At 44.3% G+C, this 16,182-nt stretch overlaps 1 protein-coding gene across 2 annotated transcripts in view; it reads right to left on the bottom strand.

Moving 5' to 3' along the window:
* Ulk4 (unc-51 like kinase 4) overlaps window positions 1-16,182 on the bottom strand; it is a 345,903-nt gene that overhangs the window by 89,963 nt on the left and 239,758 nt on the right. For both annotated transcript variants that reach the window (XM_045136900.1, XM_045136901.1), the window contains one exon: window positions 13,659-13,757. In XM_045136900.1, the coding sequence (XP_044992835.1) occupies window positions 13,659-13,757 (99 nt within the window). The remainder of the gene's footprint in view (window positions 1-13,658; window positions 13,758-16,182) is intronic.

Here is a 16,182-nt window from a genome sequence, read left to right as displayed (position 1 = left end):
GCGATGAGGTAACACGTAAACAGTAAAACAAGCTGAAACACAGAACATAATGTCTATTTAGAAATGGAAGCGAGAGCCCACCAGAGCTAAAAGAAAATGCCTGTCTTGAAGACGCCACACCTGTGGGGTGCAGGACAGAGACATGGGGGGGGGTGTGGGCAGAGCTTCCTTTCTGTTGGCCAGTGTTGAAAGTGTCAGAAGTTGGGATGCAGACTGCTGGCTGAGGAAAATCACCAACGATATCACCCAGAGGGAAGTCCTGCATTTTATAATAGTGACCCAACAAACAGGACTTGTCCTCCAGTGCAGTAGCAGCAGGACTGCTATGGCGGTAAACAACTGCTCTAAGACTGGACTGGAGGTCTTCTCCCCAGGACGGATCTCATGCCTGGTACTGAACACAAGATCCGAAGCCCATGGCCAGGGAAACTATAGACCTAAGAAGAATTGACTGTTGCTGGGTTGATAAGTAGATGGGACTCAAATTCCTAATTATGTATCTTTAAACCCACAGTCAGCTCAGATCTCAGCTCCATTCAGAAACCTTTCTTTTTCTCTGTAGTGGGAGGCAGTTAATACAGAGAATCATGGCAGGTTAAGTACTGAAAACAAGTTGCTGATGAGTGCTAGGTCCTACGTGGGACATATACACTACTCTTCCAGGGCTCAGGGAATAAGGGACAGAAAGAATGTAAGAGCTGGAGGATGAGGAGGAGCACTGTGAAACTGTCACCCAGACATGACAAGGCCGTTGTGTTCAGGAACTCACAGCAGCTGTGATTAGCTGCACAGATCTGCACATGATGGGGCCGGAGAACATTCTGGTACAGATAGGGGAGAGGCCTCTCAAGCCCGATGAGCTGATGACAGATGTAAAGGACTACAGTGGGACTGAAGGGGACAAGGGAGGGCATGGCCAAAATGTAACATATAGGGCTGGGAGAGATGGCTCAGTGTTTAGAGCACTTGCCTGCAAAGCCAAAGGATCCAGGTTTGATTCCCCACAACCCACGTAAGCCACATGCACAAGGTGGCATATGCATCTGGGATTCATTTGCAGTGGCTGGAGGTCCTGGTACGCCCGTTCTACCTGCCTCTTTCCTTCTCCCTCTCTCTTAACTAAATATTAAAATGTTTAAAAATGCAACATATATGTATGAAAAAATAATTAAAAGATAAGAAATAAGAAAGAAATGAAAGCAAAGATAAATCAAAGGAAGTCATTGACATAAATGCTGGTGGCTGCAGGCAGGACAGGGCAGATCACATGACACTGTGGACAGTTTGGCAGGGAAACAAACAGGAGGGGACTACAGCTTTATCTGAGTCACGTGTACATGGTTTGGATGTTGTGATCATCGGACCTTTTGTAATTAAAATACCTGAAAGAAATGTGTCTTTCTTCCTCATGACTATTTTTTTAAAAGGAAACTTTCCCAGGTACACTGGGTAATTATCTTGGCAACCTTCACATGGTGACATGTAAAACACCAGGTTTGCCATAATCAATGGACAAGCTGGGAGGCTGTTACTAACAGGTCCTACAAGGTGCACAATGTCTTTTCACCATCAGATGAGGAACAGAGGCATCTGGGAATGTTAGCATGCTGCTATAAGACTCAAAAGTGCAGTGCAGAATTATGTGGAATGAAAGTCTGTTAAAATTACTGTTGACTGACTCCAGGATATTGGAAAACACGTGACGCCCTCTTCACACTCAAGTAATTTCTTTCTGCAGAGTTTATATCTGAGGAATATAGGGTTGAGGTTGAAAATTATACCCTGAAAGAAAAAAGTAGATTATACTTTTTTCTTTAAACTGTTACTTCCAATAAAAGAATGGATACTTCCTAATAAAATTGTAAAGCTAATAACATAAACACCACTTCCGAACAGTAGAAGATTTATCCAGCCAGGCAATTTTTATACCTGGGAGGAGAAAATTCTCTATATACATTGGCTAACCATACTTAGGACTTTGTTATCTAGACATTCAGCATGAATTCCATAAGTTAATGCCGTGGCTTCAAGAATGGAAGGTTCATTCATTCCAAAGCTGATCCAGAGTCAAGATGAAAACGAGGCGGTTTATCTACAGTTTCAGGCTATAGGACCCAGTTGCCCCAGATGCGCCTCCACTGAGCACCTGCTCCATGGACCTCTGTGACCTGCAGGCGTGACAGGAGCCTCAATCATCGCAGCTCAAGTGGCAGTTTTCACGCCAATGGAGCAGTTAGGGCAGCTAATTTCAGAGCTACAATGAAATTGTTTGAAATACCCCAGGGTGCATTATTTTAGCACATTAATGAGACTGTTTGCAAAGAGAGTTTATTACAATCAGAGATGGATGTTTATTAGATCAGTAATATGATTACAGAACTTGCTGTATGGGAAGAGCCCCTGGGAGCCATAGGCAGGATAATTGTGCAGGCATGAAGCCAGAACAAAGAGCCAAACATGCTATCAAAACCCGCTAGCTCACTGGATCACAGTTCCAGTACATAGCCACACTACTCTATCAAAACCCACTAGCTCACTAGATCACTTAAATATGGCCTTCTAATGGCACCTGGAATTTCATTGTCTGCACAGTAGTTTTCATGTTATACTCCTGGATGATGAGGTAATTGTAATAAAAAAGAAAACAGCAGACATGGGAGGGACATTTACTATGCACTGAGGGCTGTGCTAAGAGCGTTTTAGGTCTTACTCCTAGGGAGCATCACATTTTGAGACCCTTTTTGAGATGGAAAGCTAGCTGGCTAACTGGACCACCAAGCTTACTTACCTGGCAACCATTAGAGTCAACTCAAGCACAGTTAGACAAGTGGTGCTCAGGGCTGACCCAGGTGGCAGGAAATACCACTCTCTCCTTCCTATTAAATGGCTTCACCTTCATGCAGAATGTCAGATAGAGTAGATAACATCACCTTGTTTTTAGTTTGTTTTTCAATTACTCTAGTTTTTTATTCTACTTTGTGTGTGTGTGTGTGTGTGTGTGTGTGTGTGTGTGTAATATGCGGAATATGTATGTATGTAATAAGTGGAGTGTGTGCATGTAGCATCTATGTGTGCTCTGTTCACACGTACAGGCACATATAGAGGCCAGAGAAGAGTCAGGTGTCTCCCTCTTGTCACTGAGACAGTCTTTCACTGAACCTGGAGCTCCTCATTTTCCCATAGACTGGCTGACCAGGGAGTACCAGTGATCCTCCTTCTCTATCCCACCCCCCAGAACTGAAGTTATAGATTGAACTCAGGTCCTCGTAATTTTGTAGCGAGCACTCATATCTGCTGAGCTTATCCGCAGCTCCTTTACTTACCGCTACTTAGACCTGTAGATATGAAAGCTGTTTCTATAATTTAACAATCCAGTTCATAACCTCTAAGTACTTACATTTATGCCCATATATTAATGCTACTCTCACTTTTGGTTAGAAAAGATTCTCTTTTCAGGTGGTGGTGACCACTGGGTCAAAAACTCACCAAAGTGCTAAGAAGAAATGAGAGTGGTGTATTCTGCACTGAGACAACTCTATTGCACCCTACAAGGCTCAGGGACCATTGTGGTAGAGGTGGCAGAAAGAATGTAAGAGCAAAAGGACTCTCTCCCTTTCTCTCTGTCTCTAACAAATAAATAAAAATAAATCTTTAAACAAATAAAAACTTTAAAAGGGCTAGAGAGATGGCTTAGTGGTTAAGGTGCATGCCTATGTAGCTAAGGACCCAGGTTCAATTCTCCAGGTTCTATATAAGCCAGGCACATGGTGGCGCATGTGTCTTGAGTTTGCAGTAGCTGGAAGCCCTGGCATGCCCATTCTCTCCCTCCCTCCCTCCCTCTCTCTCTCTCTCTCCCTCTCTCTCTCTCTCTTTCTCTGTATATAACAAATAAATAAAAACAAATCTTTAGGGCTGGAGAGATGGCTTAATAGTTAAGGCATTTTACTACAAAGGCTAAGGACCTAGGTTCAATTCCTCAGTACCTACGTAAACCAGATGCACAGGGTGGTGCATGTATCTTAAGTTTGTTTGCAGTGGTTACAGGCCTTGGTGCACCCCATTCTCTCTCTCTCTCTGTATAATAAATAAAATTTAAAAATCTTTTAAAAAGAGCCAAAGGAAGGGGAGGAGTACTTACAATGCTGTCTTACAGACACAAAGTGGATGTGGTATTCATGACCTCACAGTGTCTGACACTCACTACATAAACAAGATCTGCATAATAGGAGGGAAAAGCTGATGGCAACAAAATAGAGGAGAGACTAGTTGAGAAGAAGGGATTCAGTGAAGGGAGGATTTGGGAGGGGAGAAGGGAGGGTGGTGAAAGGGATTATGATCATGACATGTTGCTTATATTTATGGAAATTGTCAAGCAAAAGCATTTTAAACATCTAGCTGGCATATACTTCCGGAGACTGAGACGTCAAAGATCAGCAGTGATAGGGCACATGCCATCAGTAGGACCTCCAGATACAGATTCAAACAAACAAGCAGGGAGCATTAGCTTTCAGCCACAAGCCCTTCAACTTGAAGCTGTCCTCCTCGCTACCCCCAAAGAAATGATGGGGCATGTCTTGAGTCTGTCTCTCTTTGATGGGCCACAGAAGGAAAGGTGTGTTTTTGGAGGGAACCCAGTATGGACATGTCACTTCCTCTGGAAGATGGCAGAACGTGGAAACAGGCGGGGAGCTCTTCTGTGTGACCCTGGGGAACACACCAGAGTAACTCTCCTACATGGACTCTGCTAAGTTCCCCTTCATATTCGAAGGGGGGCTGGTTCCAGGGTCCCCAGAGGCTATCGAAATCTGCAGCTGCGCAGGGAAGTGTCTGCAATGGTCTCATAAAGCTGTGGCACCTGCTTCTGCAGACTTCAGGCTGTCTCTGAGGACGTGACTGCCCAGCATGGTGCAGGTGCTCTGGGGTTCTGCCTTATGGTTTCGGGAACTGATGAGAAAACAAAACCCACCCATGTTCAGCACAGCGAGCATGCTCTTCTCGGGCTGTAGTTGGTACGGATCTGGAGGGCTGACTGTTTATCTCCACTTCTCTTGCAGAAAGCAGCCCCTATCACCCAAACCCATTTGTTTGCCTTCTGAAAAAGAAAGCAAGCTGTGTCTGGGGATGATAACTTTTTAAAATTTATTTACTTATTTTGATTTTTCGAGATAGGGTCTCACACTAGCTCAGGTTGACCTGGAATTCGCTGTGCAGTCCCAGGGTGGCCTTGAACTTATGGCGATCCTCCTATCTCTGCCTCCCAAGTGCTGGGATTAAAGACGTGAGCCACCACGCCCGGCTCTGGGGATGCTAACTTTTGTAGGCCACTTTATCCCTGGACACACTACTACAACTGTGGTGTAATAACAAATGGAGCCAGTGGCATTCTGTGAGGCAAGTGACAACTGTACAGGATGTGCAGGCGCCCTCCAGGTCCCTCACCATGGGACAAAGGACAACTAGGAACAACGAACCCAGATTCTGACAGCTGTGACACTGACATATCTCCTACCAGTTACACCACATGGGTGTCCATCAGATCCAGTAGGACAAGACAGTCCTGAATAAAGTAAATGGCAAACACGAGAAATAAGACCGAGGAAGCACTAGAAGAGAACACCCACAGTTACATTTGATTGTGTCTACCACGCTGGGCAGGAAGAGCCCACACACAAGACGCGATGCCCAGCACACATACAGGAAGGCACTGATACATTCGTCTACAGGACAAAGCTACACTTACAGTGACAGTACCAGTAAGAAAATAAAAACTGTTAAGGAGAAAATGAACCGGTATGTTTGTTGTGACAAAAGATAAGTTTCTTAATATTGCAAGAGCTCTTATCAAGTGTAATGAAAGTTATATTAGTCAACTGTCAAACTGCTAGCACAGCTTGCCCAGGGCTGACTCTGGGAAGCAGATAAGCCCTCCCCATCTCAGATCCAGGCATAGTTACAGCCCAAGGATTGACAACACTGTGCCCTTGAGAACAGCGAGAGGGCAAATCACTCTATAGGCTGTCTGGTACCCACCAACCTCCAAAATATTAAGATCGAGAAGAGGTCACTACTATTTACCCTGTGGTTTAAAAATGCCTGTGGTGGAAGCTGTCAACAAGAAGCTTCACAGGGGGAGAAAAGCCCTGGACCCTTGCTAAGTAACTCCAGTGGCTGTGCAGTGAAGTGGGGGGGGGACCTCAGTTGTTCCTGCTGGGTGGTGTTCAGTGTCTGGCTTGGTGTCCTCTTATCTGAACCTTCCTTTCTTCTTTTACTTTTCCTTGCTATTTCCCTAACAAACTCATTTAAAACCAAAAAATGGTTATCACACATCATTTTTTTTAGACAAAGCACCAAAACAAGTAGAAACATATATTACCTTATTCTATTATTGTTTTATATTTTCAGCATTATTGGTCAAAATGTTTTAGTTTGAACTGACTTTAAAACAGTAACCTGCAGGAAAAGAAGTTTAGTGCTTAAGCAGTCAATTTATTCTTCTCTCAATAACAAGTTAAGAGAAACTGATGAGTGAGTTAAACATTGAATTTTCTGTATTTGCAATGTTTCTGCATGATGGATTTTGTAATTATCTTGGCCTCCGCATCCCAAACAGCTTTGAGGTTTCATTTACATGAAATGTGAGTTTCCTATTTTTGCCTCAAGTAAATCTTTAGTTATGAGCAAGACATAATTATATATATATATAAAGTTCTGAGTTGAAAAAAAATGTTCTCCTCCAAATCACACTGACAAAAAGAAAGATAGGAATAGTTTAACCAAACTACTTATCCCGAGATTTACTTGTGTGGAAAATGAGCAGTTGTCTGCTGCATATCAAAGCTTGTGGCCCAGCAGGGCTGGGAGGCCCAGCCAGCGAGGGTTCTCCCATCCTAAGTCCCCAGTCATGGTTCGCCTGACTGTTTTCCAGGACAGCTTTATCCTAAGGACAGACTGGGGCAAGTTTGCTACTACTTACTGGAGTGGGCCTTGGCAAACGGGCACATAAGCATGAGGACTTGAATTCACATGCCCATCCCCCATTAAAAGCCCAGTGTGGCCTGTCTGCATCCCAGTGCTGGGGAGGCACGGACAGGGAGACTGCTGGGGCTCGGTGGCCAGCTAGTTAGCCAACGTGGTGAGCTCCACGTACAGCGAGACCCTATCTCAAACAAATAAGGTGAAGAGTGACTACGGACAACCCTGGCCATCATCTATTGATCTTCACATGCATCTGCACACACATGATGCCCTACACACCACACACACACACACACACACACACACACACACACACGCCAAAAATAACTATCAGAGTAGCCACTCAAAATAGAAGTTAAAGCGTGCCTATTAGAAGTTGTACATATATGCCAAAGATCCAAATGGCAGACATCTATTTCTAGAAAGGGTGCAAATAGGGTCAAAACAATCAAGGCTGATGCTTTCCAATTTGTATCTTCTTGGCATGACCCCCAAATAATTCTAAAACTGTGAGGCAAGTTCCTATCAGAGGGAACAGTGATGTTAAACTGAGTCTGTGTCACTTTTCTTTGACTCACAAGACCCTTCAGTTACAGGAAAGTGGGAGGAGCTGCATGAAGCCTTCTGACTGACAGACACCCTTTACACGCCATTCGCGGCTCCTCTGGAGCTCAGTTACTTGATTTTCATCACCTTTCACTATATGTTGGGTATTTCCACTATGTCTTAATCAGCTTCCCAATGACAGAGCTTAAAGGGCCAGAAGAGCTCTTCAAGCTCAAACAAAGTGGACAGAAAGGAGCCCTCGAGCACAGTACAGCCCACAGCCCCAGGTCCCTAGCTGTGGGGATGCAGCAGCCACTCTCCCTGCTGGACAAAACATCTGACCAAGAGCAGCTCATGGAAGGAAAGGGTTTATTTCCGGCTGGCAGTTATGAAAGCAAGCTTCATCGTGGCAGGGAAAGCATGGCAGGAGCGGACAGCAGACATCACATCTCCACATCAGCAGGAAGTAGAGAGAGAAAGTTACCTGTGGCAAGCCAGGTTGGCCAACAACACAAGGACTGCCCCCAGCTGGGATTAAGTATGAGACTGAATCACAGGCATGTAAGGCTACAGAGGACATTTTACATTCAAGACGTCACCAGGGCCATTTGCCCCCAGGCCTGACTGCTAGAGAAGGTCAGAAAGTACAGCGCCTGTGTCCTCCCAGCAGCAAGAAGTAATCCAGCTTCCTCAGGAAGGATAGCAAGAATGCATGACGATTTATAATGTCACAAGTCATATGCATGAAAAAAGCCATCATCTGCTTGTTTAAAAATTAAATTACAAGTTTTATTTCATGGTTTTATCACCAGGTGTTAAGACATGAAATTTACTAGGTCTGAAAGTAGAAAAGTAATATTTTTTTAAGATCAGCATGATCTCAACATAACGTTTTATGCTCTACTAAGTAATATTTAACTGTTTATTTTAGAAGCAAATGTGTAACATAGTACTATAGAACTACGTTAGGACCGCAGGAAAGCCAGCCAGACCATGCCTTGCCTCCACTCTACAGAACATCATGCTGACCTCCCTTGGCAGAATCAGAGTAGAGAATGGTGAGACGTCCGAGGACAGAGCTGGTAAGTACGCTTGAGGTGCTTAGTGCCCGTGTCTCTGCCAGTGGACATGGGCAGATGTGCTCTTTTGACTCACCTGAGAAGCCTGGAGTTAGCAGCACATTTGACTTCAGAATCTCAAGTCTTAAATTCAGAGTCAAATTCACTGTTGACTAAAAGTGACCAGGTACAGTTGGAAAAGGCTCAGATAGACACTTCTCCTGGTCTGCCGGCTAACACCAGCGGGGAAAGGGCCGCAGTGAGACCCTGCAACCTGTGCCTCCACACTGGTCCTACTGAGGCAGGATGGAAGGTGCCACTCCCTCCAGTAGACACCTGTTTCTAAAGCCAATGTAGAATGGCACTTGCCCATACCCACTTCAACACAAAATCTTTGTTTTTTGTCTCCCACATGCTAAATCACTGAACCGCCCATGCACAGGGAGTGGGGATGTAGCCCAGAGAGGGGCTTGGGGGAGGGAGGGAGGAGGAGGCAAGAGGGAAATAGGGAGAGAATCACAGAGTACCATGTGAGGAGCGGGACAGGCAGTCCAGCACATTCTACAGGTATTAAGAATGTAATATTCTCAACATCTTTATAACATTCAATAAAAAACTAGCAATTAAATAATTCCTTAAAATAGGAGCTCCTGAAGCCCGTTCAAGAAGAAAAAGATGAACAGGATAGCCCATGTCCACTAAAGAGGTTAATTATTAAATAAGATAATCCTATAAATAATGAACAAGATGTTTAAGTATTTCAAAAACAAAAAAGTAGGTAAAAACTGCTTCACTTTTCTAGGGAAGTTTGTGAAAAATTGGTGTGATTTCTTAGGTATTTGGTTAAATTCACCATAGAAGTTATTTCAGACGTATTTATGGAAAGATTTAAAAATAACCTCTTTAGTGGATATAGCACTATCCTATATCCAATATATTCATTTTAAGGAATTATTTAATTGCTAACTGCTAGATTTTCTTTTGGGGGTGCTTGGTTTTTCGAGGTAGGGTCTCAAAGGCCCAGGCTGACCTGGAATTTACTATGTAGTCTCAAGGTGGCCTTGAACTCATGGCGATCCTCCTACCTTTGTTTCCAGAGTGCTGGGATTAAAGGCATGCACCACCACACCTGACTTAATTGCTAGGTTTTTTTTTTTTAAACTGAATGTCATAAAGACATTGAAAACATCATATTCTTAACACCTATAGAACCTGTTCCCCACGGGGGTATCTCTGCTCTCTTTTCTGATCATCTTGCAATGAGTTTAACAATTTTGTTGCCCTTCTAAAGAACAAGTTATTTCCTCGACTATTTCCTGTTCGTTGCTGATTTTTACTATCATCTTTATTACTCTCTTTTCTTCGGCTGACCCTGGCTTAGCATTTTTCTTATCTCTTGAGGGGGAGCTGAGGTTGCTGATCTACGACCTTTCACCTCTTGCTCCCACAACCAGGTAGCACACTAGGAACGTCACACCCAGAAGTATGCATCATGCTGTGCTGTGCTTTTGAAGGTGAGCACTGAGCACTGAGCACTCCATCTTTAACTTCGCCTGACCCTAACTTTTCTTCTCGGGGCTGCCACATTCTCCAGCCTGACTGCTTTGTCATGATTAGTCAGAAAACCACCATAGTCACTGTTGTCCTTGAGATTTGCAGAATGGGAAAATATCACGTGATGCTTCCTGATGACTGGTGAGTCACATCAGATGTGCACTTGGCCCACCTGCTATGAGAAGGCTTCCACCAGTCTGTGATCAACCATTACCACCCATGCAAACTGGTCCCAAGTCAGCTTCCCAATAGGATGGAATTGGCCAAGAGTCCTCCATCTTCTTGATCCACCAACTTTTCCAATCGTCCCCCCCCCCCGCCCCACCTCTTTTTGGCCTCAACACCTTGTCTAGCAAGCAGCCAGCCTTGAGTCTGGTAACTATTGTTAGCAAGCCCGCCAGACCAGCTGCTGCTCATGGCCGGTGCCTTCAGGACTGCCCTGACCGGTGGATGGAGCTTCTATCCTGGGGCCTCTCCTGTGCTTTCCTCCTTTGTGGTCGAGGCTGCCCCTGTCCCCACTGGCATGACAATGAGCATGTGGACAAGCTGATGTGGGCTGGCAGTGGATAGTCATTCCTAGGTGGGCACTGGGAACTTCTTTTCTCCTAGGTTTAAGGCTCTGTTGAAGACACTCACTCCATGTAGCAGGATGGAATCTGTGTAAAGCAAGGGCTGCCTGTGTGCAAATACATATTGCCATTATCGTCATCAAAAGATGCTAACTTTAGGGCTGGAGAAATGGCTCAGCACTTAAGGCGCTTGCTTGCAAAGCCTAACGACCCAAATTCATTTCCCTAGTGCCCACGTAAAGCCAGATACACAAGGTGGCGCATGCACCTGGAGCTCATTTGTAGCAGCTTGAGGCCAGTCATGGAGGCACATGCCTTTAATCCAGCCTGAGACTACATAGTGAATTCCTGGTCAGCATGGGCTAGAGCGAGACCCTACCTCAAGAAAAAAGATGCTGACTTTAAATGTATGTAAAATTATATGCAAACGATCCTTCAGCTGGACGTGGTGGCTCATGCCTTTAATCCCAGCACTCAGGAGGCAGAGGTAGGATGATCACCATGAGTTTGAGGCCACCCTAAGACTACATAGTGAATTCCAAGTCATCCTGAGCTAGAGTGAGAAAACAACAAAAAAAGATCCTTCAGTTGCATGTACATTTTTTGTCTAATATCTTTTAGATTAGTATGTGATAGTTAATATTCTAATATTTTGCTTAACCTTATGTTGTAGTATTTCCCACATTATAAATATGCTTGCAAAATCTTACTTAATGGTATCACACAATTCCACAAAATAGACTTCCAATGAACAACCTACAATTTATTTTAAAAGTTTTCATACTAAAAATAATGTTTTATATATATATATATAAATATATATATATATATATATATATATATTGCTATTTACACAAATAAATCTGTACTTCTCTGATTATTTCCTTTGAATAATTTCTGGATGTAGAATTCAAGATGTAAATAAATTGTGTACATACTAACTTACATTTTAATTTACCAATCTGTTTTCCATAGTCAGCTTCCAGATTTGAATACTAGGAAAATAAAGAATGGGCTGGAGGAATAGCTTAGCAGTTAAGGCATTTGCCTGCAAAGCCAAAGGAACCAGGTTCAATTCCTCAGGACCCACGTTAGCCAAATGCACAAGGAAGTGCACGTGTCTGGAGTTCATTTGCAGTGGCTGGAGGCCCTGGCGCACCCTTTCTTTCTTTCTTTCTTTCTTTCTTTCTTTCTTTCTTTCTTTCTCTCTCTCTCTCCCTCTCTCTAAATGATTTGAATCACCTCTCTGTCTGAGAGACTATGCCTCACAAATGAACTTACTAGATCTAGAAATCAAAAAAATCATTGGTTATAATCACTATATTCAAATATAAAAATCATAGCCTCATTCTACTCTAATGTGACAGCTCACCTGCAGAGAACAGCTATTAAGAAGCCTTCCCCACTGATGCTCATGAGAACACAACCAGTAATTATGCACAAATGCTGTGATATGGGATGGAGGGATGGTTTAGTGGTTAAGGCATTTGCCTGCAAAGCCAAAGGACCCAGGTTCGATTCCCCAGGACCCACGTTAGCCAGATGCACAAGGAAGCATACGTGACTGGAGTTCATTTGCAGTGGCTGGATTTGGAGGCCCTGGTACACCCATTCTCTCACTGTCTCTCCCTCTTTCTCTGTCAAATAAATAAATAAATAAACAATGCTGTGATCCTGTGTTTTTAATCCTATGTAAGGGGAATGAGGCTTAGAAACCTTCTCATGAGCTGATTGCTTTGGGTGTGACCCACGTCACAGTTACAAATAACTTCTGTCCCTCCAACTCCTACTCCCTGTTCTCTTTGTTGAGTCTTGCTGCCCTGCCTTGTTCTGTTCATGAAAGTCATTTACGCCAAAGTGCTGTGTGGAAATGAACCAACCCCTCCTCAAGGGAGGAGGGACCCTCGTGGAATGTCGGAGGCTCAGGCAACTCACAGAGCTTGAGGACTGACAAGGCCCACCCCAAGCTTACGTGAGCAGTCTCAGCTGCCCAGGGCAGACGCTTCAGGGGAGCTGCCTGCAGGGAGCTAGCTACAAAGATGCGGCTTTTGTGAGTTGTCACCTATGCTGCCCTGGGCTTTTTGGAGTTTGGGTCTCCTCGGCTCCTGTAAGTAACTCCAATAAACCCAGTGGTTCACCAAGCTAGACTGAAGCAATGAGAAAAACAAATTGAATGTGTAAACATTACTGTGGTGCTCAGATGTCTCCTGTGTGTCTTAGGTCCTCATGTCATGCAGTTCCATGCTCTGATATTTGATGCAAAAAAGTTCTCAGCAGCTGTCCCTGCCTAGCAGTTTTACTTTTTTACCCCATAAAATTATTTTTTGTCCTATTAAAGGTTTGGGTAATCTGTTGGGGTTTTTTTCTTTGTTTTTTTTTTTTTTTTCCTAATTTGTATTAACTACTTCCATGATTTTAAAAAATATCCCATGATAATACTCTCCCTCCACCCACTTTCCCCTTTGAAACTCCATTCTCCATCATATCCCCTCCCCATCTCAATCAGACTCTTTTATTTTGGTGTCATGATCTCGTCCTCCTCTTATGATGGTCTTGTCTAGGTAGTGTCAGGCACTGTGAGGTCATGGAGAAAGTGATTAGATTTGATCCTATTTCTTTATCTTCTTTTTAGACATAGGATCTCTTCTGTAGCCTCAGACTTGCTATGGAGACCAAGCTGGCCCCATGTTCACTGTGATCCTCCTACTTTAGCCTCCCAGTGCTCTGATGACAGGCAAGTGCCATCTGGCAATTACACACTTATTTATATGAATGATGCTCCATGTGGTTTTAAAAGAAAGTGTAAAGTTAGTATTTTCAGAAAAGTGATTGTTGGAGAGTTCTTTGGTTCCAGCTTTGAATGGAATAAAAAACATAGAAATCCTTGTGAGTTAATGAAATTCAAATAAAATTGCTTCCACCTCAGCATCACCTGAGATACACAGAGAGCTCTTACCATGGGAATGAGCAGGCTGGTGAGGTCCGTCAGGGGTTTACTCAACAGCAGCAGGTCTTCTGCAGCCTGAGTGTCTCCATTTGAGCCAGACTTCTGGGCCTGAAACATAAGAAAATGGAGTTTTCTCAAAAGGCAACTTGGAAGCAGGAGATGGAGGACACATGAGTCTGGCTGAGGAGACATATGCTTGTCCTCACACCCTAAACAGACAACTGTGGCTGAGGAGACATCCTGCCCTTCCCCACACCCTGATCAGGTGACTGTGGCTGAGGAGACATCCTGCCCTTCCCCACACGCTGCACAGGTGACTGTGGCAGAGGAGACATTCTGCCTTTCCCATTGGACATAGGGGCTATACATCCACCACAGGACCTCCATCCCCTTGGACTTAGGGGCTATACACCCACCACAGGACCTCCATCCCCTTGGACTTAGGGGCTATACGTCCACCACAGGACCTCCATCCCCTTGGACTTAGGGGCTATACATCCACCACAGGACCTCCATCCCCTTGGACTTAGGGGCTATACATCCACCACAGGACCTCCATCCCCTTGGACATAGGGGCTATACATCCACCACCGGACCTCCATCCCCTTGGACTTAGGGGCTATACATCCACCACAGGACCTCCATCCCCTTGGACTTAGGGGCTATACATCCACCACAGGACCTCCATCCCCTTGGACTTAGGGGCTCTACATCCACCACAGGACCTCCATCCCCTTGGACATAGGACTATACATCTAGCCATTCTGACACTTGCCCCACTTCAGGTGACATAACCAAAGTTTAAAAAAACTTCAGTTGGTTAATGTCTGATAGACAGTGGGGCCCAAATCCATGCTATCTGACTCCAAGTCACATGCACGAATCTCTAGACAGTTTTCATCACATAACACATATCTAATGTATTTGGCATGTTTTCCTCTATATGCACCGACATGCTCAGATGACATACAGTAGACCTGCCTAACACACAACTGCATAAAGAGGCTTCAAATGTGGGTCTTCATCCCCTTGGACATAGAGTCTTAAACCACATGGGAGTAAGAAATTGCCAAGTCATTTTGATTGTGTGTTCCCTGCAAAGGAAGTTTCTACCAGAGGTGAACAGTTCCATATTAAGACAGTACTACTGAATTTGCTGTGGAGTACACCTTTCACTCACAGTCTTCTCAGGCTTCATTCACTTTTTCTAGAAGAATCCAAACCACATTGAGAGCATGACCACTGCCTATACTGGCAGAGCAGCCTACTCTGCCCCACACCATCAGCCTGGGCATGTAGGGTCTTCCTCAGGGATGCCAGGTTTGTCTCTGCACTCTAGGTCTATATGTAGAATTTCAGTTGCTGTTTTGGTTGGCAATCAGACATCTACCCTATAACAACTTGCTCCTCTGGTCATGTCTGTGAGGGAGTAGATTAGATTGGTTAAAGTAGGATGATCCACTCTTAAGTGTGGGTAGAAACTTCATGGAGTGGATCCTTAAAGGAGGGAACTGTCTGAGCAGCAAAGTTCATCACTCTGCTTCCTTACTGTGCTGAAGGTAAGCAGCTGCCTCGAGCTCCTGCCGCCATGCCTTCCCCACCATGATGAACTGTGACCAGGAACTATAAAGTAAAATAAACACTTCCTCCCTTAAGCTCATTTTGGTCATGTATTTTGTCTCAGCAGTGCAAAGGTAAGTGATATACCATTACTGGGCGGTAGCTTAGCCCACTACTAACCATCCAGTGTTCTTGACCCAGCCAGGCAAGAAAAGGGGTAGAAGTCTGGTCTCAGTTTGGAAAGAATTGTGTTTCTTAGACACATAAGATAGAATCAATACTGCTTGATGACAGAGTAGATGTGGAGATGAAAAAGAGAATGAACTGAGTGATCTCCCTGGTTCTTGCTCACACAGCAGGTAAAGGCTGCCATGGTTTGCTAACAGTGGAATGGGCTTGGGAGCAAATCCAAAATTCAGCTTAAGCCTACAGGACATGGGTGGTCAACTGAGCAAGCTGCTAGGCATGAGTATGGACCTCAGAAGAGAGATCTGAATGGAAATATATCCGTAATAGTCCCAATCACACAAAGTCTGTGGATGTCAATCATGAGCCACATGCCACATGAAGTGTCAGTGTAAAATGATCTCAGATCAGCCGTAAAATACAGGGTCTGTCTCACTACAAAACTGTCCAGGACCGAACACGATCCTATTGTGTCTAACCTTGCTACATGAAGTTAGTGCCTAGAGGCTGGTACTTCACAGAGGTGCTGGGAGCACAGATAGGGTACACCATAAACTTTCAACACCTCACCTCAGAAGTAGGAGACAAAGTCCAGACGGGGAAGTTGGGGGCCTGAATAGAAATATTGAAGTTGCTGTCCTACAAAAGTCCTCCCAACTCCAAGCTGGGTCCTATAAATCATTTCCTTTTCACATATGTGATAAGATGAAGTATTGAAGAAACACAGGTTCAGGCCAGTGAAAACAGAAAACTCAACATTTATTCTAGCAGTGGCCTGAAGGGAACT

This window comes from Jaculus jaculus, chromosome 17, assembly GCF_020740685.1.
Source record: "Jaculus jaculus isolate mJacJac1 chromosome 17, mJacJac1.mat.Y.cur, whole genome shotgun sequence".
NCBI lineage: Eukaryota > Metazoa > Chordata > Mammalia > Rodentia > Dipodidae > Jaculus > Jaculus jaculus.
The sequence above is the reverse complement of the archived record's forward strand: the minus strand, read 5'-3'. Positions and strand labels throughout refer to the sequence as shown.